Below are 24,498 nucleotides of genomic sequence, written 5' to 3' on the forward strand. Positions count from 1 at the left end.
ACTGACTTGTTGGGAAGGTGACATCCTATGACGGTGCCACACTGAAAGTGACTGAGCTCTTCAGTACGGCCCATTCTACTGCCAATGTTTGTCTATGGAGATTGCATGGCTGTGTGCTTGGTTATATATACCTGCCAGCAATGGGTGTGGCTATAATATAAAAAAAATAAAAACATGAAACTGAAAACTGATCTGTGTGGCTGAAACAACGAAATCCACTAATTAGAAGGGGTGTCCGCATACTTTTGGCCATGTAGTGTATGTCACTCGCCTCAGAGTCGCTTCCTCTGGGTTTGATTTGAGTCCATCAGAAAGGATGTTAAGATGTGGACCAGTCTATAGGCAGTTGTTACTAGAGGACATTCACGATCCGGCAAAGTGTATGCGATTTGCAAAGAGTATGCGATTGTATGCGGCACCCTAGCCAACTACCAAATCCTGGCCCTAACTTACAGGGCACGTTGCAGCATCAGTGACGCTGCTGCACTCCTAGAAATAATGTAACCAGCAGCTAAGGTGCTGAATGTTACGCTTACTTTGAAGTATAACAAATGGTCACATCAGATATGAAATAAACAAAAATATTCCCAGGATGAGGTTACATCTAAGTAGTATTTTGAAGCAGCACTTCCTTCAGTAAACTATAGGGTTGAAAGGATAGCCTGGAGCTACGCACACTTGCCTATATGCTGTCTAGCCTGGGTTTGAATGCTTACCTAGCTATAAAGTGTCATCCTGTTGTTTCACAGGCAGGGTGATTCATCAGTGTGTACCATCCTTCGGCTGGACCTTAAATGGGAATTCCGTCTGCCAGAATTCGTTGGTGGACGTTAAAGGTCCCATGGTGTCCTTTGTGAAAAGTAGGCGAGATATCGCCGGCACCATGAACAAATTCCAAATTCCTGCCCTACCAGCAGAGGGCATTGCATCAACGGCACAGTCACACACTCAGCCAATGATGCTGCTTGCAACCTTGTGCTGCATACGAACGAATAAGGAGTAAACTATAAGGGTCATGCTACTTTTTACATCATGACAGTGGACCTTTGCAAAAATGAGCAAAGGTATCGAACACATTGCGTTTCCAATTACAAACGACTTGTAGAGAATAAAACGAAAAGGCATGACAGTTGTGCAGGCAAAAGGATGTCATGTGAAATATGAAGAATTTGGTTGTGCAGACTTTTGCCCGCAGGAAAAGCATAAGAACCGTTATCGCACTTCATTGATTTATATGACCAATTTGTTGATCGTTGCTTCATCAATGCCTCTTTAAAAATCCCGTGTGAACTGGATCATATGTCTCCAATGTGCAAGTTCCCTGCTTTTTGAGAGTGATGTGCAAACTTTGTGAGCTCACCGCTGAGTGGCACAGAGAAAACAAGGAGTGCAAAATCAGAAGAAAGCAGGGAGAAGCCTTTTTCATTTAATCAGGGTTATATATGTAGGGTGATGAATAAGGAGCAGATACATACCTCATATCTGAGGATGTCCACATTGTAGTAAGTGGCAGATGGGCTGTGCTCGGAGAGTTTTTTGAGGTGTGTGGTCAGGGCAGGCATGTTCATGGTGAAGTCTACGCAATCGGACTTGCCTTGTGAAGGCTCGCTAGGGTGAGAACGGCACGATCAGAACAGTAGAGGTCGGAGTTTCACCAGAAGTTGGCAAATTAAGAAAAGATTACAAAACTTCTGTACCCCCAGATTCTGCAACTCGTTTTGAATTAATAGAAACATTCCAAGCCGGAACAGTAATCAAACAACCAAGACAGCAGAAATACAAATACCTCTTTTCTTACAGATGTGAGTTAGTGAATTTATTCAACGATTGCAACATATAGTTGAGCAAAGCATCGTGTGCGAACCTGTACATGACCTGACCACTAGGCCGAAGGTGGTCAAGGCGGCCAGCATTGCGCAAGCGGAAACTGAGAGCAGCCGGTGCTGGGTTACTGGCAAACACCTTTGTGATGCCGGCTGGAAACGAAAGTGTCATCTCACCAACAATCTTCACCACACACCTACAAACCAAAACACATTGAAATACCAAATGAAGAAAACATTTATGCAAACAGTGCCTTACCATATTTAAATTATGCTCCTCACTTCCTTGTCTGTTTGCTATAGACCGATCCGACGGAGGGTTCAATGGACGGGCGCCTTCTATAGACGCCGCCATAGTTGGGAGGCGTCCGCTTCATTCGGCTTGCTCTCCAGCGTTCAGATTACATGCAGTTACCGGTCTCAGTTCACTTTGCCGAAAGAATATCGATACAAAATATATTTGTTTGTTAGATTCATCGGAGAAGATGGAATCGTGGACGATACGACCGGTCCACCGAGCTATACGACCAGTGAGGAGCCGGTGTGGCGGCCCGCGCGGAGGTGGACTCTGAGGGAAGAATCCATGCGGGGCGGCTGTGGTACGGCCGCCAAGACCTGGCCGTATGGAGGAGTCGATGAAGGGGCACCTAGTCGGGTCGGTCAGAGGAGTCGTTATCGTAGTGGTCGAGAAACTCGGGGCTAAGGTGGAAGGGGGCTCGGCATGGCGTAGCATAGGGTACGCAGTTGCTAACAAAATAGGTTTGGTGCAGGTGGAAGAGTGGAAACCGGGTACCCCCAGGTGCCAGGTGCCTTCAGGGTGGCATGGCCGTGCGCCTTGGGCGCCCGGCGATATCGCCGAAAGCGGGGTTTGTATTGCATGCCTTCAGGTGCCAGGTGTCCACTACCGCTCCACACGTATGGAGAAACACTTGAGAACGATTATCACGGACACTTTTCATGTACGATCGCGATGATAGTTGTGCTGGCGCAGCCAGCTGGAGTTAAGTTTGGATCGGGACGCCTCCCAGTAATGACGGACGCAAGAGCGACGCCTATCGGCGAAGGGGGCACGATCGTCCTTATCGGATCGGTCTATACATGAAGTAACTAGAAGGGCACTCGGCAGAGCACATACCTTTACCATGCAATGCCTGATCCAGTAGAGTAGAACATATCGGGCCCAAGATAATATTCTACTGCATGAATACTCGACTCATTCATTGCTCAAAGCCTGGGACTTTTAATTCCACTATATTTTAGATATACGAGTAGAAAACAGTACAATCCGTGTCGTTTTTGGCCCCATTTCTCAATGTTGAACAATCATTTTACAAATTAAAAAGTATATAAAATCTGGATTCGGATCTTCACCAAAATCAAATCAAATCGTCCTCGTCATACACCCAACCTGTCCACCAAGTTTTGTCCGAATCCATCCACAACTTGAGATATTGTGCTATATATAGTTTTTGGCCCCATTTCTCAATGGTGAAGAATCACTTTTGAAAAGTCTCGTATCCAGATCTTCAACACAATCTAATCAAGTTGTTTGATTAATTTAATCAAGTTTCACACACCCGACCTGTCCACCAAATTTCATCCAAATCCATCCACAACTTTATGAGATATCCTGCACCCAAACAAACAAACAGACAGCAGTGAAAACATAACCTCCACCCACCCACCTGCGGTGGCAGTAACGGACTACCAGAGGATAAGGGATAAAAAATAAGAGCCATTTTAATAACTTGGTATTCACAAAAACTGACGAATTTATCATTGGAAGTAAAAGCATCTGATGGTTTGTTTCCAAGTTAAAAAAAAAAAAGCAAGAGGTCACAACATTTCTGCACTTAACTGCAGGCCTATGAGCTTATTTTCAATCATCAGCAAGGTCATGGAATCCATAAATCGAAGTTGATATCAAGTCCTTCCTTTTCTCCAATGCCATCATCTCGGATGATAAATTCAGATTCAGATCAGGTCACTCAACACAGAGCATTCTGTTTCTGCTCTCCCAACAATGTATGGAGACTCTAAACCACAGAGAGGCCATCAGTGTCATCTCTGGACATATTCCAAACATTAGACATGGTCTGGAACCCTATCCTGCTCTCCTAAAGCATTCACGACCACTTCCTCTCATGGCTCTTTACGGAATACTATCATCTCTTGTCACTCTCAAGACTAGAATGCCCCAAGTCAGTCTTGGGCCCAGTCCTCTTCCTCATTTTAATCAATCATTTTTGGGGGTCAGTGTTAGGAATGACTTGGACAGGGGTGGGGCACTGAGCAACTCCTCATCCAGAAAACATCCCATATGGTTTGCGTCTCAGATAGCCTCTCCTAATCAAACTACTTCAACACGACTTATTGTGCTGATCTGTTTCTAACTAAATGTGGAGGTGTGACAGGCGGTCGTCTGGTACCTCAAACCAGGCCTTCTCCAGGTAGGTGGAACTCGTTCGCCTTGATTGGCAGTCTGCCTAAGCGAAGGACAACTCTGCTTTCAACCCAGAGTGGGTAGATCTCGTGAGCTTTGGTTGGCAGTGTACCACCAATAGGCACAAAATATATTTTTGTTAGGGTTTTGAGAACCATGCACTGTGTAAATTGTGTAAATATGCCCTTTGTAAATAATTCTTGTTGTAAATACCTCCATACATTGTAAAGGTCAGAGGTCGTCCCCTAGTTAGTCCACATTGCAACACATAGCGAACAATAGGCCCTTTTCATAGTTATTTCGTTATTATGTGTTTCAGGTAAGGCTGTGTTTCCAATAGTTGACTCTACGTTGCATCAATCAAATAAGATAGGCCCCCTTCAACTTCCACAATCGTCTCTTTAAAGTGCCAGTAAGGCGGCGTTCGCCGCCGTTGCATTGGGCTGTTTCGTTGGCATCACACCGCCAAAACTCCATTACACACGAGGCCAAGAACGGAGAAGAAGGGGGGAGGAGCCGCCGAATCACGGGCGTGGCACCAACTCGTCATCAAAGGTGGAGTCAGAGAGCCCTTAACAACCAACCAGCGCCGTGGTGAGCGACCCGGTAGGCATGCCCTCGTAGCCCGCGGCTTGATTTCGGGGAGGGCAATAAAAGGAGGAGTGAGGGACTGCTTACGCAGATGAGTGAGGGAGCACGAACTGAGAAGTTGAGTTGGAGTAAGAGAGAGGAGGGAGAGAGGAGCGAACATCGAACATTCATTCTTGGCGCGAACATCCTGCAGCGTGTGAGAGTCGGCACGCTCGTGGGCGATACCAACCAGCGCTGACGACCGGGTTTTCGCCACTGAACCGGAGCGTGGACGTTCAAGCGGGACCTCGACGTCGTGCCGCGATTCCCGGACCTCCCTGCCCGCCCTGTGGACCGTCTGCCCCTTTCATCCTTCGTCCAGCCATTCCTGCCTGCAATCCCCATTCGTGTATGTGAGTTTGTGCTGTCTGTATTGTCCTGGGTATAAATAAGACTGTTTAAGCATTTGCGCTGTGTCTTCTTCTTCTTCATATTACTTTCGTTCCTTCTCTTCCTTTGGTTTGTAGTCCAGTCAATCTACGCCATTTTGGGGTCGAACCCACCACAAATTGCAATAGTAATGAAACATGCATTTTTCAATGTCAAATTTAGTGGAGAATGACATACTAAAAGTCAAGGAGAATCGGAGCATTGGAACATTTCCAATTTTTGCAATCTTTAAGAGAAGGTTTTAAGCGAAAATCTGCATAAAATTTTCAGACCAAAAACTGTTTCCGTGCTAAATCCTTATGAGATCCTGCAATTTTATGTCCCTGAGGCCTGCAATGTAATGGCTTTATGTGAACAAGTTCATATCGTACTATATATACAAAAAAAATCGTTAAATAATATTGAAAATAATATTGAAAAAAAAAAAAAAAAATTGAAAAAAAAAAAAAGTGTTTTATTTAATAATTGAATGAACTGCGATTCAAGCACCAACCTAAGAGCTTATTCTTCTTCTGGATCACTTTCTGGTTCTGACAAGGTCACATTAGAACAGTGAAGTCCTTTGCATTCACTGCATGCGTAAGAGCATTCCAGGCTGTACTTGCGACAGCTGCATCGTAGGGTGCTGCAGTCTGTTTTGCAGCCACAGTGGATGGCATCTAGAAGGTAATCTGGAGCAGGCTTCATCTCGGTCATCACGGGAACCATTCTCTCGTCACGGATAGCCCATCCCCAACCATTGGCATCCATGGCAACTCCTTGCCACTGCTGAACCTGAACATACACCCGTAGGCAATGTTGCTTTGCAGATGCTGATGTAGGGGGCAGGGTACGAGGCTCAACTCTGACAGTGCTTGTTGAAACCTTCTGGTGGAAGCGTTGAAGCCTCAGCATGTCCAGTGTTTCCCCGGGCTGGGCATTATACAAGCAAACCAGGGCATTCTCTCCAGCTGTCATGACATCCTCTTTTGACGCTTCAGGAGTGTTGAAGTTTGCCAAAAGCTCGGAGAAATACGCACTGGAGTTCAGCTTCTTCAAGGCTGTTGATTTGCCAATCGAGTAAATTCTTGACGTGGTATCACAACCCAGGAGTCCATGTGCAACAAGAAGCTTGTCACAAACATTGCGTCCAAGTGTCTTTTGCACTTGCTCGATATTCCAACATCTTGCTTGCCTCCTTGACGTCAGCTTAGGCTCAGGTCGGAAGAACAGGTTGTGAGATGTGGGCCCTGCACGACTGCAAAGGAGAACAAGAAGATCGGTGTCGTCGCCAACTATCACGGTGTCCTTGGTGTTTGCACATGCAATGGCTGTCTCCACTATGAGAACATCTGCATCTGCCCTGGCATGATGAACAGCGTTGTGCCGCCGTTGAAGGTCATCACTCAGTAGATTGATGAAACGTTGTTTATTTGTTTGGTTGGCAAGGAAGTCATCTTTCTTCATAGTACATACCATGTCCGTTGTGAAGTTGACAAGGGGACTGCTGTGAGATCGAACGCGCCTGCTGTGCGCTACATCTTTGGTGGAGGGTGCGCTCACATATCCATCGAACACTATGACAGCGTTACCATACCTGTCTCCAACATATCGCACGTAGTGACTGGCGATTCCTCCATATGTCTCGCCAGAATTCCAAGGAATTCTGTGTAGCAATGCCCCACCATCCAGAACATATTGCACATTCTGTGGCAGCACTGTGTTGCGAACGTCAAGGGGGAGTTGTTTCCAAATGTCTTCGGCTAGCGCTGGCTTGTCGGCCTCAAGCAGGATATCAGTGGTCTTAAACAGTGCTGGTGGGAAACTGCTTAGTTCGTACTTGAAGACATCTTTGAGGTCATCACAGCGTGATCCTGCCGTACTCAGACGTTGGAACAACAGTTGTGGATCTATCAGAACGGATTGTCTGCCAGTTTTCAATGATGAACGTGTGTCAAGAGTCACAACCTGATCTTTCTTCTTGAACGTGTGATCAAGAACCTTTTTGTCAAGCATTCCATCTAAGATCTTCCTGCCGACTGACGCTGCTTGGTCAGCATTGACCGAATCTCCAGCTGTGATGCCAGTGTCAATGCTTTGCAGAGTTGGATCGTTTCCAAAGGGATCCTTTGATGACAGGTAGCGAATAAGTTTGTGCGTGTCATCTGTGTCCCGTCCTTGTCGAGCTGCGCTTTGTTCTTTGTGCTGGTCACTGGTCCCATACTGCACTGATGTGTACTCTTGCAAAGCCATGTTGACCTCTGCACATATGGGGGTGGACAGCAGCCACGTGATCCTTTGCGGCTCGCTCATTCCACGACCCCTTGTTAGTCCCCCTGTGGTTTTCACACTTCTCATGAGCACTTGCTCGATCACAAGATCTGTGGACAAGCCGGCCCAGTACCGATCTGAATGCCGCACTACGTGAAATCCATTCTGGAACTGATGGTGGACCTCCGGATGCTGAATAGACAGTTGTGCCAGTCGCTGGACGCATCATAGACACAAAGACAGGACGCATCAGTTCGGGCAGTTGAGGCGAGGCGAGGCAGGGATTATCTGGTTGAGGCTTCTGATTGGTTCTCAGCTGGATTGCACTATAGGCTATTCCGAATCTTTTGATACCACACTTTTTGAGATTGGTTATATAAAAGCGACCGTATCCAAGGTCCAAAGTCGTTGCTATGGAGATCATTGTTCGTGTAATTAAATTTTATTCACCTAATTAGGCTTTGTTCACCTAATTAGACTAGAGTAAAATCTAATTTGATATAAGAATATGATAGACCATTATATTAGCTTTCAAAATTCATTGATATGTATATTTTCGAAAAAATTCAATTTTATTGGGATAAAGCTACCTTAAATGTCAATTATCTCAATATATATACACCTTTACATGTCAAATGTATTGTAAAACCAGGGCATAAGGCCTGTCTTACACTCTTAAACACTTACATTTCTGACATCTTTTGAGAATGTGAACGAAATAACAAATTAAGTGCATTATTTTGTGCCATTTTTATTAGCTTATTTTCGTGCATAACTGTCAAAAAGTGGTTGCTCGAAATGAATGTGTTCCAATGCCTCGTTATTCCTTGACTTTTACTATGTTATTACATGGGTCAAAAGAAGCAAAAATGCCAAGTTTCATTACTATTGCAATTTGTGGTGGGTATATTCGTAAAATGACCGGCCTATTGTGGTAAATAATTAACAAACCCCTGTTCCTCCTTATTCTTTTGGTTTCATTCTCGTCCGATCGTCTTTGTCTTTTCCCAATTGAGTACCTGTGGCGCGATTTTGGCCGAACCGCTTTTAATCGGGTTTAGTCTTTGGGTAACGGCCCGCGTCGCAGCTCGCTTGGCTCGGCGCAATCCATCCATTACGCTGTGGCCCGGGCGGGAGTATTTCCTCGCTTACCGGAAGGTGCTGGTACTTAGGTCATAGGAAGAATTGGCCTACTACCCTATTCAGCGCTAACCGGGAGTGGCGAGATAGTTCCAGGATCGTTCGGACGGCCAGCTTAACAGGACAAGGGGATTAACCCCCCCTTGCTAATGGGAGTGCCGTCCCCGGATCCGTAACAATTGGTGTCAGGAGTGGGATTTGAGGCCCGAACCAAATTTTTAAGAACATCGAAAAAAATTTGGTCGAAATTACGAGCAGCCGAAATTTTTATTAACACCACCAAACTTAAATCGTGCCATGGATGGTCAAGGCGATCGGATGCCGGTAGGGGAGTTAGAAGAGGAGTTAGAGGTAACCCAGGACCCCAGGGAGGAATTGGGGGAGAGAGAGGAGGAGAGCGACGAGGCTGTGGTAGAGGGGGTGTCAGGCGCACAGGATGGCGGCGCTTCGCACGAGGTTAGAGGCGCACAAAACGGTGCCTCGCACGTGGCTGCTGCAGCCACGCCCGTGGCACTGATGAACTGGGACCTATTCATGGTGCAAATGCAGGCCTTCATAGTCAAAACGGAGGGAATGGAAAGCAGAATGAGTGAGCAGATGGGCAACCAAATTTGGGGAATGAGAAATGAGATGGGAAACCAACTTGTGGGATTGAGAAATGAAATGGGAAACCAACTTGTGGGATTGAGGAAGGATATGGGAGAAATGAGGGACAAGTCAAGGGCAGAAATGAGGGCTGATAATGAGCAATTGGGAGGCCAAATTGGAGCAATGAGGGACGAAGCAAGAGGTACCAGTGACCAAAATGGGAAGTTAGCTAGCAAATTGGAGGGTTTAGACAACAAATTTGAGGGGTTAGACAACAGGTTGGAAGGGCTGTAAGGTAAATTGGGGGACCAACTGGAGGACGTGGGTAGCCAAATAGGGGAAATGAAGGATGGGTTAGCGGGGTTGGAAAATCGAATGGCCGCCTAGGAGACCCAGATGGAAGGGGTGAAGAATGGGTTAACGGAGCTGGAAGACAAGATGGGAGGGAGATGGGGGAGCAATCCGCCCAGGAAGTCAAACAAATGGGGGAGCAGACAGAGGAAGTAAAAATCAGGCTGGAAACCAAATTGGATGCCCAAAGGAACGATTTGGAGCAGATGAGGGCGGCATCTACCAAAGAGATGGGAGAGATGGGGGAGGATATAAGGCGCGGAGTGGGCAAAGAGGTCGCGGGGGTACGCGAGGAGGTGAAGCGGGGCGAGGAGCGCATTGAGAAAGAGGTGAGGAACAGCACGGCTAGGTTACAGGGGGGGCATAGAAGACCTGATGCGGGGAGTAGAGCAGCTGACAGTGGGACAAAAGGAGTTAGGGGAGCAGGTGGAAAAGAACACGGCAGTAATAGGGGGGTTGAAAGCGACGCAAAAAGAAATAAAGAAGGAATTAATGGCGACAAAGAAAGAATGTCAGATGGTACACGAGGGACTGACGAAGAGGTTAGAAGAGGTGGTAGAGGCAATGGAGACAAAAGAACGGGAAGTCAGGACGCACATATAAACGACCAAGGTGGCCTTAGAGGAAGAAATCGAGGGGGCGCACCGGGAAATAAAGGAGGTGAAACAAAAATTAGAGGAAGTGGAAGAGGGGGTAAGTGAAATTAAGAAGAGACGGAGGGAGACTAAGGAGGAGATAAAGGAGGAGGTGATGGAATTGGTGCAAGGTCTATGCTCACAGCGTGATGATGTACTTACTGCCCAAATAAAGAGTTTGCAGGTGGCGGAGGAGGAGCGAAAGAGAAGAGGTGCCGAGGTGAGGGGCGATATGCTCAGAAATGTATATGGTGTGAGGGGAGATTCAGTGAGCTTGGGTGTTGGTCTAGACCCGGGCATTCGTGAGAGGCCGCTGGTGAGGTGTGCGACTGGTGCAGAGTGTGTGGAAAGAGGATGTGTGCAAGGATGTCCGACTATGGGGAGTGCGATGAGTATTGGTGAGCAAGGGTGTGCGGTGATGATTGGGTGTGCAGAAGAGTGCACACCTGTGGTGAGTGTTACGGAGGACGTAATGGGGGAAGAAAGGTGTGTAACGGAGGTGTGTGTGAGGAAAAAGTGTGCGCCGAGGAGTGAGCGTGCCGTCGTGAGTAAGGGTGAATGCACGACAGAGGGTGGTGGTGAGAGTGGCACAGAGAGTGAGTTGGTGGTGGCGTGGGTGCGGGAGGGCACATTGAAGCATGTGCTTGCGTGTGCAAAAGAGTGCACATCCATGGTTGTCACAGAGGATGTGACCGAGGAGTGGGTGCGAGGAGGTGTGTTGATGAAGTGTGTGAACGACAAATGTGTGCCAAGGTGTGCGGTGGTCAGGTGTGTAACGAAGTATGTGAGCGTTATGAGTAGACCCGAGTTTGTGCGAGGGGAGAATGCACGAGCGAGTGCTGTGACAAAGTGTGTGGGATATACGAGCGGCGTCGGAGCGCCGGGTTTGGAGAGTGTGAAAGGGGTCACGTATGCGTGTGAGCAGGCGAGTAAGGCATCGACGTTAAACGGAGCAGCGGTTAGACCGACGTTTAGCCGACGCGAGCCCTCGGTCCGTGCCGGGCTTCGGGTACTGCGGGAACCAGCGGGGATCGTAACCACGGCGGTTTCGAAAGAACTGCCATGCGCGATCCACGCCGGGCCTCGCTCTGAACGGTCGCGTCCGCGCTCTGCTAAGCGGAGCGGGCGGCGAGGGAAGGTAGGAAGGGTCGGGACGGCGCCCCTTGTGGTTACGGCGTTCCGGCCGGGCGAGGTTGGGCCAGCGGGCGGGAGACCGAAAGGCTCCACGCCGAGGTGGACCTTGGAATCTCGGCCCGAGTAAACCTCCTTCCCTGAACCGAATGCCGGACGGACCCAACCGCAGTAGACAAACCACCCGCATTCATTGCTCGGCTTGGCGAAGCCGAGCTTTGAGAATGTAATGACGCACCGAGGCTCACGTTTAATGGACATTTGGTAGGAGTAGGAAATTAATGATGGGCAAATTTGATGGGTAAAAATGATTGGTAAATTTGATTGGCGAAGATGATTGGCAGTAAAGATTGGCAAATTTTGATTGGCAAAAATTGGATGGGCAAGATTGATAGTGGGAGATGCCCGATGTAGAGGGATGGTAAATCCACCATCCCTCACATCCACCCGGGCACATGAGCTATAGATTATGGGGTTATGGCGGTGCAAACCAAGCCAGGGAGGGTTTGGATAAATGTATAGGGACTTAAAGATGACCATAGGTAACTGTAGAGTTAAGTAGCGACATGATACCTGTAGTGGGGACGTAGAATAGATTAGGTGGATTATAACAACGTGGTATGTGCAATAGTGTAAGTGATGACTGGGGATGCACTAAGTTAGAAGGGCACCAGGTAGTTAGATGATGCCGTGTGTGTGAGAATTTTGGTGTTGAGCAAATGAGGAATTGCTCGTGAGAGATGTGTGTGTGTGAAGGAGGTGATGGAGCAGCGTATGGTGAAAAGTGCGATTGTGAGTTGTATTGAGCAAATGGTCCTGGAGGAAGGAGGGTGCAGGGAGCACCAGGTGTGACGGAACAGGTGTACAAGTGAACAGGTGTGCAAGTGAACAGGTTTATGGAGAATGGTTGTGTGAAATAGCTAGTATGGAATGGAGTATGGGATGGATGGTGTGGAGTGAGTAGTGTGGAATATGTGGAGTGGAGTGGTTGGTGCGAAGGGAGTGGATGGGGAGGATGGACCCCTATCACGAATACCCGGGGAGGGTAGTTTAAAAGTAGGTAGCGGGTATCGGTAAATTGTGGTGGATATTGGCATCTGTGGTGCGTGTGGTAGAATGGTGTTTGGATGGGTGCATTAGTGACGTGGAAATGGCTGGGCGTGTGGCCTGTTAGTGTGTATGGTTAAATGGGCACTCCGCCACTGTGAGGATGTCGGCCAGGTGAGGCCGCAGGTGGGCTCTGGGAGCCGGTAGAGTTGTGAATGGGGCCCGAGGATCCGGAGGACGGACCCGGGTAGCCCAGTGCCAGAGAGGGCACCGAGTGGGGAGAGCGCCAGAGGGCTTTCCCCAAGTAGATAGGTTAAGGTAAGGAGCAGGTAAGCTCGGAGGCAACTGCAGTGGCGAAGGTGTGCAGGTGAGTAGACCTGCTGGGAGCGCCACACGACCCAGTCCCGAAATTGTGCGAAGGCACAGGGAGGTGAATCCGGGGAGTGAGACCCCAAATTGATGAGCACCACAGTTTGGTCAATGGGAGTTCGGTTTTTAGAACCGCATAGAGTAAAGTGGCCAATGGTTTGGCAGGGAAAGACCCCGGGTAGAGTAAAAGTGTTAAAGCCATTTAGAGGATAGTTAGGATGGAAATCTCCTCGCACCATCTACATCCACTCACCTGAGGTGACGACAGTGCTCCACGCCATGCCATGGTTTGATTATCTTTTTGTGCAAATGTTTTTGGGAATGTGAGACGCATCATGACGTGGGTGAGACATTGTGCTGTTGTTCCATCTCTTCCTCCTTAAGAGGGATTAATGATGAATTGGGTGATGGCAAATTTGGTTAGAAATTGGGATTGGTACGAATTTTGATTAGGGGAGATATGGGGAAGACAAGACAAGACGACAGTGACGAATTTGTAATTGTAAATTGTTGTGTAAATATGGGGTAGGGGGCAAGGGTAGATTAGGTGACGGGGGGGGGGGGGGGTGACGTACGATAGGGACGAGCTTTCTCCGCTCGCTCTCCATGCGCATCTCACCTCTGCATTGCCTTGTTCTAATGTGTACCCTTGCACCCTTACCCATCGCTGACTTTGCTTTGTCTTCCTCCCCACCCATGGACCGTGCTCTCTGGGCACTGAGGGGAAGCGTGCGGGAGCCGCATCTGTGTGCCCGAGCCGCCGCTGCCAGCTGCCTGGACCAATGCACCACTTTATGGACCGCACGACTTGCGGCCTAGCACCACCATATGGACCACACGTTTGTGGCCAGGCACCAAACCCTTATGGACCCCACGTGTTGGGGCCTGGCCCCTCTGCTGGGACCGGCCATGATGGCCAGGGAAGAGTTGGCTTGTGGACCACGGTGAGGTGGCCCCTTTTGCCCAACAGGTGGACCACCCATAGTTGGCCCCTGTGGCCTCTAAATAAAAAAAAGTGGACACGTTTTGTGCTTTTGTTTTATTATTGTGCAAATAGGCAGCAAGCCTCAAGAGAGAACAGGAAGAAACATTGGCCAGCAGAGGGAGCAGAAGAAAGAAGAACCGTGCAACAGTCGTTTTTTTATTGAAATGTATGACTGTGCACTGGATGGTGCTTTGATGGTGTTTTTTGGTGCTTGCATGCTCGGGGATGCATTGCAATATCAATTTTGCATCCCCGGGCATGTGAAGGTGGTGTATCGGTGCAGTGCGTGCTTTCCCTCTCTCCCACAGGGTTCTTTTTGTTTCCCAAAAATGACAGGTCCTGGGTTGCAATGTAAATACAAATGATGTCTTGTAAATAATGCTCCCCACCGTAAATGTTTAGTTTGAGAATAATTCCGCAATTCTGTGGGTGTGAATCTGTTAGGCAGGATGCAACGTGGCAGGGGGACATACTTAATTGTGTTTAAAATTGTCGCACTCAGGGTAAGGTTAAGAGTAGAGGGGATTACACCTGAGTGTCACATTAAGTTAAAGTTTTTTCGGCCCGGGACGTGCCTGGAGGAATGAGGGTGCTGTGTTAGGGTTTTGAGAACCCTGCACTGTGTAAATTGTGTAAATATGCCCTTTGTAAATAATTCTTGTTGTAAATACCTCCATTCATTGTAAAGGTCAGAGGTCGTCCCCTAGTTAGTCCACATTGCAACACGTAGCGAACAATAGGCCCTTTTCATAGTTATTTCGTTATTATGTGTTTCAGGTAAGGCTGTGTTTCCAATAGTTGACTCTACGTTGCATCAATCAAATAGGATAGGCCCCCTTCAACTTCCCCAATCGTCTCTTTAAAGTGCCAGTAAGGCGGCGTTCGCCGCCGTTGCATTGGGCTGTTTCGTTGGCATCACACTGCCAAAACTCCATTATGCACGAGGCCAAGAACGGAGAAGAAGGGGGGAGGAGCCGCCGGATCACGGGCGTGGCACCAACTCGTCATCAAAGGTGGAGTCAGAGAGCCCTTACCAACCAACCAGCGCCGCGGTGAGTGACCCGGTAGGCGTGCCCTCGTAGCTCGCGGCTTGATTTCGGGGAGGGCAATAAAAGGAGGAGTGAGGGACTGCTTACGCAGATGAGTGAGGGAGCACGAACTGAGAAGTTGAGTTGGAGTAAGAGAGAGGAGGGAGAGAGGAGGGAACATCGAACATTCATTCTTGGCGCGAACATCCTGCGGCGTGTGAGAGTCGGCACGCTCGTGGGCGATACCAACCAGCGCTGACGACCGGGTTTTCGCCACTGAACCGGAGCGTGGACGTTCAAGTGGGACCTCGACGTCGTGCCGCGAAACCCGGACCTCCCTGCCCGCCCGCTCTGTGGACCGTCTGCCCCTCTCATCCTTCGTCCAGCCATTCCTGTCTGCAATCCCCATTCGTGTACGTGAGTTTGTGCTGTCTGTATTGTCCTGGGTATAAGTAAGACTGTTTAAGGATTTGCGCTGTGTCTTCTTCTTCTTCATATTACTTTCGTTCCTTCTCTTCCTTTGGTTTGTGGTAAATAATTAATAAACCCCTGTTCCTCCTTATTCTTTTGGTTTCATTCTCGTCCGATCGTCTTTGTCTTTTCCCAATTGAGTACCTGTGGCGCGATTTTGGCCGAACCGCTTTTAATCGGGTTTAGTCTTTGGTTAACGGCCCGCGTCGCAGCTCGCTTCGCTCGGCGCAATCCATCCATTACGCTGTGGCCCGGGCGGGAGTATTTCCTCGCTTACCGGAAGGTGCTGGTACTTAGATCATAGGAAGAATTGGCCTACTACCCTATTCAGCGCTGACCGGGAGTGGCGAGATACCCCCAGGACCGGTCGGACGGCCAGCTTAACAGGACAAGGGGATTAACCCCCCTCCCCCCTTGCTAACGGGAGTGCCGTCCCCCGAATCCGTACCAATATACAGACTCGGCATTTAATATGGAATATTTTTTTTTTCTTGACTTGGGTTTATTTCTTAACTCAGTATATCAATCTTGTGAGTTTCTTTTACACTTTGGTGATTTATTTGTTAAAAGAACCATGTCACTGATTGTCTGTCGCAGCAAGAAGTCAACAACAGGATTATATCATAGGTGGCGTGGCAAAATGTACGGACAGGTGCATTTGATGATTGGCTTCACAGTCGGGTATACAAGGGTTGTTGCGTTCTGTATTAGTGGAAAACAACTGCTGCACGTCTCCAAAAGTTATTGCCGCTTCCTCTGGAGATGGTCCGTCAACTCGACAATGCTGTTTGTCATGGAGTGGTGGCTTTACGAAATTACGGCATGAAACAGCGTGCTATTGCTCGGCAGTATGGCATCACTCAAGGTCAGGTGTCAAAGATCCTGAAACGAAATGCTTAGAGGGGTGTCCCACTCCAATACTGAGGCCAGGACGTCCCCGCAGAACCACAAGGAGGGATGATTGCCAGCTGCACCGGTTAGTCCGCAATGGCCGTACCAAGTCAGCTAATCGGCTTAGGGCTGAGTGGCAGCAACTGACAAATGTGCCTGTATCCAGAAGGCTAGTCAACCAACGACTGGTTCAAGCAGGCTATCGTGCCAGGCGTCCCCTGAGAAAGCCACGCCTGACCAGACAACACCGCCGATTGCAGTGGGCCAGAGAGCACTGTCAATGGCAGCCAGGGCACTGGAATCATGTGATCTTCAGTGACGAGTCTAGATTTCTGGTCTATCGTCAAGATGGCCGCGTCCGAGTGCGCAGACAAGTGCATGAAACCTACAACAAAGATTGTATAGTGCCAAGAGTCCAAGCTGGAGGTGGTGGGGTGACTGTTTGGGCTGCTTTTCATGCAGGGGGCAAAACTGACCTGGTTGTTCTGAATGGAAACCTGAACCAGTTCAAGTACAGGGCCATTCTGGAAGAAATATTGCTTCCATTTGCTCGTGCAGCCTTTCGAGGAAACTTTGTCTTCCAAGATGACAATGCACGGCCTCATCGTGCTCGCATGATCCAACACTTTCTTGCTGACCGTGGTGTAGAGCATATGGAGTGGCCTGCCATGTCCCCGGATATGAATCCGATAGAGAACTTGTGGGCAGAATTAACGCGTCAAATTGACCACTTGGACCAGCAGCCGACCTCTGTGCGTGAATTGCAGCAGGCTATTGTCACTGCATGGCAAGCGATTCCTGTCCAAACCTTGGCAAATCTCGTGAACAGCATGCCTCAACGTGTACGTGCTCTCCTGAATGCTCGTGGGGGTTACACGAAGTACTGAACTGTAATTTTACTGTCCGTAATCCCAGTCGTAATTTCACTTTTGTTTTTGTTAAAAAAAAATTTGGCTAATGTGCAAAATAAAGAGATACTTCTGGAAAACGTACAGAAGTTTAACACAGTACTGTCCATGAATTGAGTTCGATATCAGTTTACATCACTTTCAAGGATCTATTTATTTGTTTCGAAATGTCAAATGTGGTTTTTGTTTCTTTTGAAGGTCACGTTTAAAAAATCTAGAATAATTTCAACATAATTCCAATGAACTTTTGGTTCTAAGACATCTTGAAAAGTAAGTTCACCCCCACAAAAAAAATATTCCATATTAAATGCCAAGTCTGTATCTATGTATTTACTGTTGGACACATTTTGTCTGCTCATTGGTGAATAGCATTGTTCTAACGAGGAAAAGTTGTCAGACAATTTACATGGACTAAAAATGACTAGGTTTGGGATCAACTAACTAACACATGAACACACACACCAAAGGGGTGGGGCAATATAGTTCTAAGGTTAAAGATTGATTTATGGAGCGTGAAAAAAGAGCTAGCCGCACTTGCTCTGCTCGCTGCCCTTGAAGTAAGCACTGATGGACTCGGTGAAGGCAGCTGCAATGGGAACCGCATCCTGGGTGCTCAAGGTCAAGGGACTTGGACCACGGGATGTGTCTGTCAGTGAGGAAAGGAACGGTGGTTAGAAACCATGGAAGGGAAAAACTGCTTTTCCCTCCTGCATTAAACAATTTCAATCCTGAGCCAGTGTTTTGAATTTTACAGCGAAGGTTCTTGTTTTTTTTGTTCATTAAATCTGGAATTTGACAAGCTTAATGGACCATATGTAGACAATCTTATGCATTTACTAAATCGACACTGAGTATTTGTAGAAAGGACAAAGGAAAAGCAGAACATACTGAAGGTTGGCGTTGTTGCTGCACTCAACGAAGCCGATGACATGGAAGATGAACTCTCTGCTCGAACTAGCGGAGCCAGTGGGGGACTAAATTGTCTTGGCTAGGCAAAGTGGAAGGACAGGTGGAATATGCAACATAGGATTGATGTCAATAGATCGAAAACGCAATCTACACTACCGGTCAAAAGTTTTAGAACACCTCAATTTTTCCAGTTTTTATTGAAATTTAAGCAATTCAAGTCCAGTGAATAACCTGAAATGGTACAAAGGTAAGCAGTAAACTGCTCGTGGTTAAAAATAAAGTTTAAGGTTCGCAAAAACGGGAAAATAATGTAAATCGCACAGTTATATTGTAAAAAAAAAAGGCCTTCTTCAGGGAACAAGTAATGGGTTAACAACTTACAGCTTTTCTGCAGCAATGTAAGTAAATTAAGCCTTCAAAGTTGATGCAACCAATTCCTACAGGTGTCCCAACCTCTGCTTAATTACTTGATTACAAACCCCATGTCTGTATAAAAGCAGTATTGGAACAGACTGTTATTACACCCTCTGAAGATTTATTTGGACAATATTGCACTGCAGGAAGTAGTATATTGGAAACTGGAGGAAACTCTGACAGGAAAAGGTCTGGCAGACCCAAAGCCACAACAGAATCAGAAGACAACTTTCTGAGAGTGAACAGCTTGCATGATAGGCGGCTCACAGGACAACAGCTTCAAGCACAGCTTAACACTGGTCGAAGTAAGCAAGTCTCAGTTTCAACTGTGAAGAGAAGACTTCGAGCTGCAGGTTTGACAGGTCGAGTGGCAGGAAGAAAGCCATTGCTAAGATGGCAAAATAAGAAAAAGAGGCTTGCCTGGGCCATGAAGCACCACCAGTGGACTACTGAAGACTGGAAGAAGGTCTTATGGACTGATGAATCAAAATATTGAAATCTTCGGTTCAACACGCAGGGTTTTTGTACGCCGTCGAGTAGGCGAAAGGATGGTTCCTCAGTGTGTGACACCAACTGTCAAACATGAAGGTGGAAGCATGATGGTCTGGGGCTCTTTTGCTGGTTCCAGGGTCGGCGACTTTCACAGAGTGACTGGCACCCTGAACCAAAAGGGCTACCACAGCATTTTGCAGCGCCATGCGATACCCTCTGGTATACGCCTAGTTTGTCAGGGGTTCATCCTACAGCAAGATAATGACCCTAAACACACCTCCAGGCGATGTCAAAACTACCTTCGAGGAAAAGAACAAGACGGTAGGCTTCAAATCATGGAATGGCCAGCACAGTCTCCAGACTTAAACCCCATCGAGGTGGTTTGGGATGAACTGGACAGAAGGGTGAAAGAAAAGCAACCTACAAGTGCAACACATTTGTGGGAACTTCTGCAACAGTGTTGGGAAGAACTTCCCGAACAATATTTGATTTCCATTGCGGAAAGAATGCCATGAGTGTGTTCGTCGGTTATATCTGCAAAAGGTGGCTACTTTGCTGAGTCAAAAAATTTTAAATTAAATTTTGTTAAACAAAATGATTCTATGATTTCTTTTTTATCTCCAATTGTTTATTTGTTCTATGCTTTATTTCAGAGTGCATTGAGACATTAAACTGCGTAAATTTCAATAAAAACTGGAAAAATTGAGGTGTTCTAAAACTTTTGACCGGTAGTGTACATTTAAAATTTCATTACTAGAAACAAAAGCATCAGTAATATGAGGGCACACATCCATTTATGAAAGAAAATAACTTCAGAAACGGCTAAATATATACAATAAGTCCTTAAGACAAATAAACACTTGGTTCACACATTGTTTGTATGAATGTGGGTGTGTGAATCCAGTAGTCAGGGTAAATTGTTGCCCTTAACCTTATGAATCCGATGAATAGCCACAATAAATTAAGACAAAAGGATGCCAAAGTTGCAATAAAAAAATAAAAATAAAATAACAAGACATCATGCGGAGCACGATACTTGCAAAATCCGCCCCCACCCCCAAGAAAAAAAAATTCCATCGATACAGCAAATTGTCCATGAAATTGACAATCTTGATTAAAGCTCGGGTCAACAGGAAGAAAAGTGACGATTTTTCAGATGAAAAATGATGATTTTGGAAGGTTGACCTTGAGTTGACCTTTGACTTTTTGCCCTCAAAAATAGTTAGTTTCCCTATTTAGTAACTCAATGTGCAAATGCTGTTCAATTTTCAAGTCAATCGGATGAAAATTGAGGATTTTTGAAACTTGGCCAATGTTGACCTTTTGGCCTATGTTGACCTCAAAAATACTTGGTGGTTGAATTCAGTGACCAGATATGCAAGTCCTCTTCAAATTTCAAGTCAATCGGATGAAAATTGAGGATTTTAGAAATTTAACAAAGTTGGTGACCTGTGGCCTATGTTGACCTTTTGACACCAAAAACAATAGGCTTCTTGCTTTTGACCAACTCTACCATTTGGTGAAGTTTCGTGAAGATCTGTTGAAAATTGTGACCCGTCGGCCGCTGACAAACAAACAGACAAACAGACAGAGAGAGACAACCACAAACGCAACTGACCAATATACTTGAAAAATCTTCGATTTTGCAAGTAATAAACAGTCATCATCCAATTCATGATGAAAAGGTCAACGTTTTAGAATACCATTTCAGATAACTCCACAATACACATTCGTTTTTCGCAAACGTCACATATTCTAGACGAAATGGATCATTTGAGTGTAACTGCTGCAGACTTTTGAAATTGATTGATAAAACCACTGCAGGCATTGAAAGCCAAACCAGAATACAAATGAAAAACCTGACGTCATGAAATCGAAACCCATTTTGGATTTGGAATAAGTGAACCGTCAGAGTTCGTTTACAAATTGGAGCTGGGCGATGAAATGAAGTAGTTAACATCTGGTAAAGTAATACACCGAGTTTCATGTCCCGTGCATACTAGAAATGAAGTTTCACTTAAATTGACGTCACCGTTCAGTGTTGTTAATCACTTTTTCAATGTCAAAGTCTTGGAAAAAGGTGGGTTATTACTTCACAATTTAAGATGGATAAGGAGCAATGATGCAAGGAAATTTTCCTTCATCAAATAAACACGTCAGGCAAGTTTACCTATGACATGTCATGTCATGTCACATGACCGTGTGACGAATTATCTCGTTCTGGTATAACTGTGGGGAGGGTGACGTGGATAAGAGGTGTCTTGTTAATTTCTTTTAATGGCACATTAAATGCGCGTTTCCTAATTGGCACGTTACCAGATTTTGTCGCAGGTTGTGACCACAGTACGGTCATTCTTGTTATGCCATCAGCAAACAACAACAACCACCACCACCACAAAAAAAAAGAAAAAAATTCCCAGAGCAAACCACACCTCAAATCCATTTTGTCTTTATTCCTCCAGTACTACAAGGCCAATCATAAAGGGCTAATACAATCACACACCACACGCACAGTAGTTATCCACGTTCCCAAACTCACCACCTCTTCAATCCCTCCAAGTTTGACAAATTTGTTGCGAGATGGTGGGCGGGGAGGTGGCACCAGGGAGCCCTGGACAATGGAACCAGTGCTTGATGCCGCAGACCAACCCTGTGATGTCTGAGAAACCAGGACTAGGGTAGGGCAGAATGGCAGATGAAAAAGAAGATGCATGGCCTTTTGGAATAATTTGCTGTTTGACTGTTCTATTGCACAATATTCTTTGCCAGGTTGGGTAAAGTTGTAGTCAGCTGCTGGATAAGAGGATGAGTTGGTCAATTTGTTAAATAAAAGTGTGACATCTACTGATTTTCAAGAGTTTAAATTTTAAAGGTAAACAAATCAAATGCATGCATAAACTTGAAGATTCATCATAACATCTTAAGGTGTAATATATAAATAACTCAATATGGCAAAGCAGGAAACACCAATAGCATGCAAAGGAAAGCCTGATCATGAAGCCAGGAGCACTGCCAAAGAAAAGGTCAAGACAGATAGGGGTTGATGAAATAAGCTTGATTTGCATATAAAGATTAGTTCACATGTGTGGATGCAGATCTGTGCGACAATGTGCATCATCAAGCCATGATGCTGGTGACCAGGCCCAGGACCGTACAAATACATTTGCTGAAAACGTTGTCCTGGGGACACAGTCCCAAAGACCACATACCCTCATTTGCTGCCCTAGCAGAGCAGTCATTGAGGTTTGTGGAAGAGTCTCCTGGATCAAGACCGTTGGGAGAGCAAGTGGTCGACTCAGCTGTAAGATTTAATGTCGGTGTAGAGCTGCACAGTTTTTCTGCCTGTGAAGAGTTTTCTGCTTGACAATTAGGCAATGCTGGAGCAGGAGAGGACGAAGGGGGCGTTGACAGGGAAGACCGTGGCGACTGCGTTTCAGGAGGAGGCCCAGCAGGAAGGCGAGGTGGTGGCGTTGAAGGTGGAGTAAACGATCGGAGCCAGCGAGGTGGTGTCGACGGTGGTGTATGACTGGGTGCAGAAGGGGATGGAGTCGATGGAAGAGAAGCTGGCAATGCATCATGTGCTACAGCTGCAAGAGGTGGTGGAACTGAGGATGGGAGTGGAGGAGCTTTAATAGGCTGTGGACAGGAGCTCTTCGGTGGTGGGGTACTGGGAAGAACAGGCCGAGGTGGTAATGGTGGAGGTGGTGGTGGTGAAGCAGGTGGTGTAGGACCAACACTCGGTGAATGCAATCCATCAAATGGCAAGTCAGTATCAAAAAGACAATTATGAGCTTGTTCTGAGGTCCAAGGTTCGGAGAGTGAGGGACGTCGAGGTGAGGTTTTTCCTGGACTATCAGGAGGTTCTGGAAAGGGTACGAACGCTACATCTGCTGGGAGACAAGCAGGCAGTGAGCTACGTCGCTCCAATTTTATAGCAACACCATGGACTGGAGACTCATCATCAAATGAGACCCAGTGGTTTTGGTTTGAACGAACTGAGGGAGGCAGAACCTGTGACACATCAAGGGTGCGCTTGTCAGCTAGGCAGGTTGGCCCATCTGCGTTAGGTTGGTGAGGGCTGGCAGCTGGGGAGTGGCGTTCCGGTTCTGCAGTTCTTGTCCTAGCAGGTTGAGTAGAATGAGCAGCTTGGCAAAGAAGATACAAAAAGAATGAGGAAGTGGGGAGGTGGAAGACCAAAGAAAGACAGAGGATGGATAGGATTATAACAGGTGGGCAAAGAGTGGAGGACCACCGTCATAGGTAGATAAGGGATGAAAATAAATAATTTGAGGCAGCCAGACAAAAGATAAGGATAGATACACAGTGAAGATGAGCCGTCAGAGATGGATAAGTTATCAGGATAAAAGCAAAGAGGAAAAGACATGAAGGATGGATTCAGCAAATGGATTTTTTGAGGAGAATAGAAAAACAAAAATCAGTAAAAAAAATGAATCAACATTCATGAATGGGAAAACAAGTAGAGTATGGTGAGAGGCATCCATTGAGGAATGAGGAGGGAGGGAAGACAATAGATTAGTGGTGAAACAAAGTTAAGCAAGGCGAGTGCGTGTGTTTGAGAGGGGTTTGGCAAGAGAGAAAAGAAGGAAGGTGAGAAAGGAAAGATAAAGTCAGTTTGCATGCCACCCCATGCGCAAAGTCAACCAGAAAAAAAACCCAAAGTAGAAAAGGGAAAACCATTTATTCTATTATTACTGTATTATTCAGTGAAAGCAGATCAAAACCACCAAAGAAATGTTCAGATCAATATAAAAACAATTGTGCAAATAAATAGGGTACAAAAGGGCACCAGCCGAAGTTAACAAGCACAGCAAGCGTTCTCATCATTTCCCATGAAGCAAACCAAAGGTTGCTTGTTTTTTTCTTTTACATGTTACAAAGCAAAATGTCGGGTGCGAGTTTGTTGCGAAAGGTGCATCAAGAAAATCTAAAATGATCCACACACAAAACGTAGCATTGGCTCTATACTAAAGGTGATACAAGCAGAAAGTGAGAACACAAAAAATGCTTGCATGAAACACCACAATCATTATTCATTCTGCATTCCAGCAAAGACAATTGTAAAACTAATATTAACGTTAATGAACGACCAAGTTTATTTCATTGGCGGACATTCATACGATGAGAGATGCAAACGGACATGGTACAAAACAAACGAAGCAAATGGAATCCTTTTTTTGCCCCTCTTTTCGAAGTTAAAAAGTGGTCACGTGTCCAAAAATATCCAAAGTGATAGTGAGCCTTACACAAATCCCAATGAAAGCATTTCAATACTCTCCCGATGTGCAAATAGAGAGGAATAATTTGCTATGGAAAAAAAAGGCAAATCAAGCTGGATCAAACGCTGCCTTCTTGACGTGTTGTTTGCCAACTCTGTTCGCGTGCAAGTTCTGGTTGTTTGTTGGCCGGAACAACCATCAAATTGCGACGCAAAGAGAAAGGGAATCCCAAAGTGGAAAAAGTCAATCGCGTGAGCCGGAAGGATGTTGATGCTTTCCGAGATCTACCTTTGGAGGCAGCGCCATCGCACGAGCCTGCGTAAAGCGGATCGAGAGCCGCCAGCAGATCACTGTTGCTCTTTGTGC

General features: G+C 46.4%; 1 protein-coding gene across 6 annotated transcripts in view; it reads right to left on the minus strand.

Annotated features, from left to right (window-relative positions):
* FCHO2 (FCH and mu domain containing endocytic adaptor 2) overlaps positions 1-24,498 on the minus strand; it is a 146,341-nt gene that overhangs the window by 13,568 nt on the left and 108,275 nt on the right. For 5 of the 6 annotated variants that reach the window (XM_078776953.1, XM_078776943.1, XM_078776970.1 and 2 more), the window contains 7 exons: positions 24,421-24,497; positions 22,105-23,040; positions 21,435-21,568; positions 17,969-18,068; positions 17,615-17,726; positions 1,865-2,020; positions 1,476-1,608 (listed from right to left, as the gene is read on the minus strand). In XM_078776953.1, the coding sequence (XP_078633079.1) occupies positions 1,476-1,608; positions 1,865-2,020; positions 17,615-17,726; positions 17,969-18,068; positions 21,435-21,568; positions 22,105-23,040; positions 24,421-24,497 (1,648 nt within the window). The remainder of the gene's footprint in view (positions 1-1,475; positions 1,609-1,864; positions 2,021-17,614; positions 17,727-17,968; positions 18,069-21,434; positions 21,569-22,104; positions 23,041-24,420; position 24,498) is intronic. The other variant, XM_078776979.1, reaches the window with a different exon arrangement.

Source organism: Myxine glutinosa, chromosome 1 (assembly GCF_964187855.1).
Source record: "Myxine glutinosa chromosome 1, kmMyxGlut1.1, whole genome shotgun sequence".
NCBI classification, from domain to species: Eukaryota; Metazoa; Chordata; class Myxini; order Myxiniformes; family Myxinidae; genus Myxine; species Myxine glutinosa.